At 39.0% G+C, this 1,865-nt stretch overlaps 1 protein-coding gene across 1 annotated transcript; it reads left to right on the top strand.

Moving 5' to 3' along the window:
- The first annotated feature begins 223 nt into the window (after positions 1–223).
- LOC131487618 (spliceosome-associated protein CWC15 homolog) lies at positions 224–1,056 on the top strand. The gene has a single exon (XM_058688495.1). It carries the CDS (start codon positions 310–312, stop codon positions 1,003–1,005), a length of 696 nt encoding a protein of 231 aa, XP_058544478.1. The 5' UTR covers positions 224–309; the 3' UTR covers positions 1,006–1,056.
- Positions 1,057–1,865: the final 809 nt, after the last annotated feature.

Raw genomic sequence — 1,865 nt, forward strand, 5'->3', positions numbered from 1 at the left:
TCCCAATATCCTAAAGATGTCATCAATTAGTCTACATACAATATTCCAGTTGTCCATGCAGCATAGTTTTTCCTGAGGAAAAAATCATATTTTCTCTTTGTCCTCATTAGTTTCCTAAGAAAGTTCAGAATTTTCTTGGCATTTTGATTACAAAAGGCTGCTAGTCTCATGTCCATGGTAACTTTAAAAGATGTGAATGAGGCAGAGGCTCCTGGGAAGTATGAGTCGTAATGGTGTCTGTATGATTTCCGGAGGCTGCAGCATTAGACCCCGGCCGACGTGAGCGGCAGGAGGGTAGCAGCATAAAAGATGGCAACAGCAGCTAGGCCAACTTTTGAACCTGCGAGACGGGGGAGAGGAAAAGGAGAAGGTGATTTCAGCCAACTCTCAAAGCAGTATTCAAGTAGAGACCTACCTTCTCATACAAAGATAAAATATAGACAAACCACTCAGGATGCCCCTGAAGAGGTTCGCAACCGTGACTTCAGGAGAGAGCTGGAGGAGAGAGAGCGAGCTGCCGCCAGAGAAAAAAATAGAGATCGTCCAACACGAGAATATACAACCTCCTCATCAGTGTCAAAGAAGCCTCGGTTAGACCAGATTCCTGCTGCCAAACTTGATGCAGATGATCCTCTAACAGATGAGGAAGATGAAGATGAAGATTTTGAAGAGGAGAGTGATGATGATGATACTGCAGCTCTTCTTGCAGAGCTAGAAAAAATTAAAAAAGAAAGAGCTGAAGAGCAGGCCAGGAAGGAACAAGAACAAAAAGCTGAAGAAGAAAGAATACGTATGGAAAACATATTGAGTGGAAACCCTCTCCTTAATCTCACTGGCCCATCCCAGCCTCAGGCCAACTTCAAAGTTAAAAGAAGGTGGGATGATGATGTTGTTTTCAAGAACTGTGCAAAAGGTGTAGATGATCAGAAGAAAGACAAAAGATTTGTAAATGATACACTGCGATCTGAATTTCACAAAAAGTTCATGGAGAAATATATTAAATAGTACAGTTTTATGTGCTTAATTAAAGACTGTAAAATGTAAACGAAAAAAAAAGATGTGCATGAGAACAGGATGTACATGTAAGTGTGTATATATCACCCATAGTTGAAGTGAGACCAAATTTAAGTATCACCTATCACCATTCATCTTCAGTGTACACATGACACAGTATTAAGGCCAGCTGGCCTTTTCTTAGACCCACAGTTATGCTTTTACGTTAATATGCTAATGTTTTTAAAATTAGTATTTCCAATCTTTGTCTTTTCCTGAACTTCAGATGCAACTGCCTACCATACAACTTCATCTGCTTGTCCTAAGGTACCTTAAACTCCATATATCCAAAATGGAGCTGTTAATCAGCCTTCTCAGATACCAACATGCTCTTCTTCTTATTTTTTACAACGGTTAGTAATCTCTTCCATTCAACTACCTACACAAGTTACCTGATAGCTTAACTTCTTCATTCTCTTACCCCATTTCCACATCTAATTAGTCAAAAGTACAATTGATTCAACTTATTACATCCATCTTCAGCTAAAGTCCACCTCTCTGTCCCCACTGTTTCTGCCCTAAACTTAGTCTTCATTATTTCTTGCCTGGAGTATTACAATAATTTTATGGCTATTATCTCTCTGGTCCAAGTTACCATTACTTTTATTATTGGGCTCTTAACTTGCCTCTCTGTTTCCACTATTACCCATTCTTCATGCAGTAACCAAATTGATCTTTTAACAGTTAAAATCACATTATGTCATCTTCCTGTTTGAAATCCTCTAGAAGGTTTCCATTTCACTTATAATAATCCACATTGCTTGCCATGTCTACAAGGAGCTACATGGTTTTGTCATTTGTTCCTTTTTGAG

This window comes from Neofelis nebulosa, chromosome 10, assembly GCF_028018385.1.
Source record: "Neofelis nebulosa isolate mNeoNeb1 chromosome 10, mNeoNeb1.pri, whole genome shotgun sequence".
NCBI classification, from domain to species: domain Eukaryota; kingdom Metazoa; phylum Chordata; class Mammalia; order Carnivora; family Felidae; genus Neofelis; species Neofelis nebulosa.

Coding starts and splice junctions, on each gene's coding strand:
- LOC131487618 (XM_058688495.1), top strand. CDS start 310: ATGGCAACAGCAGCTAGGCCAACTTTTGAACCTGCGAGACGGGGGAGA.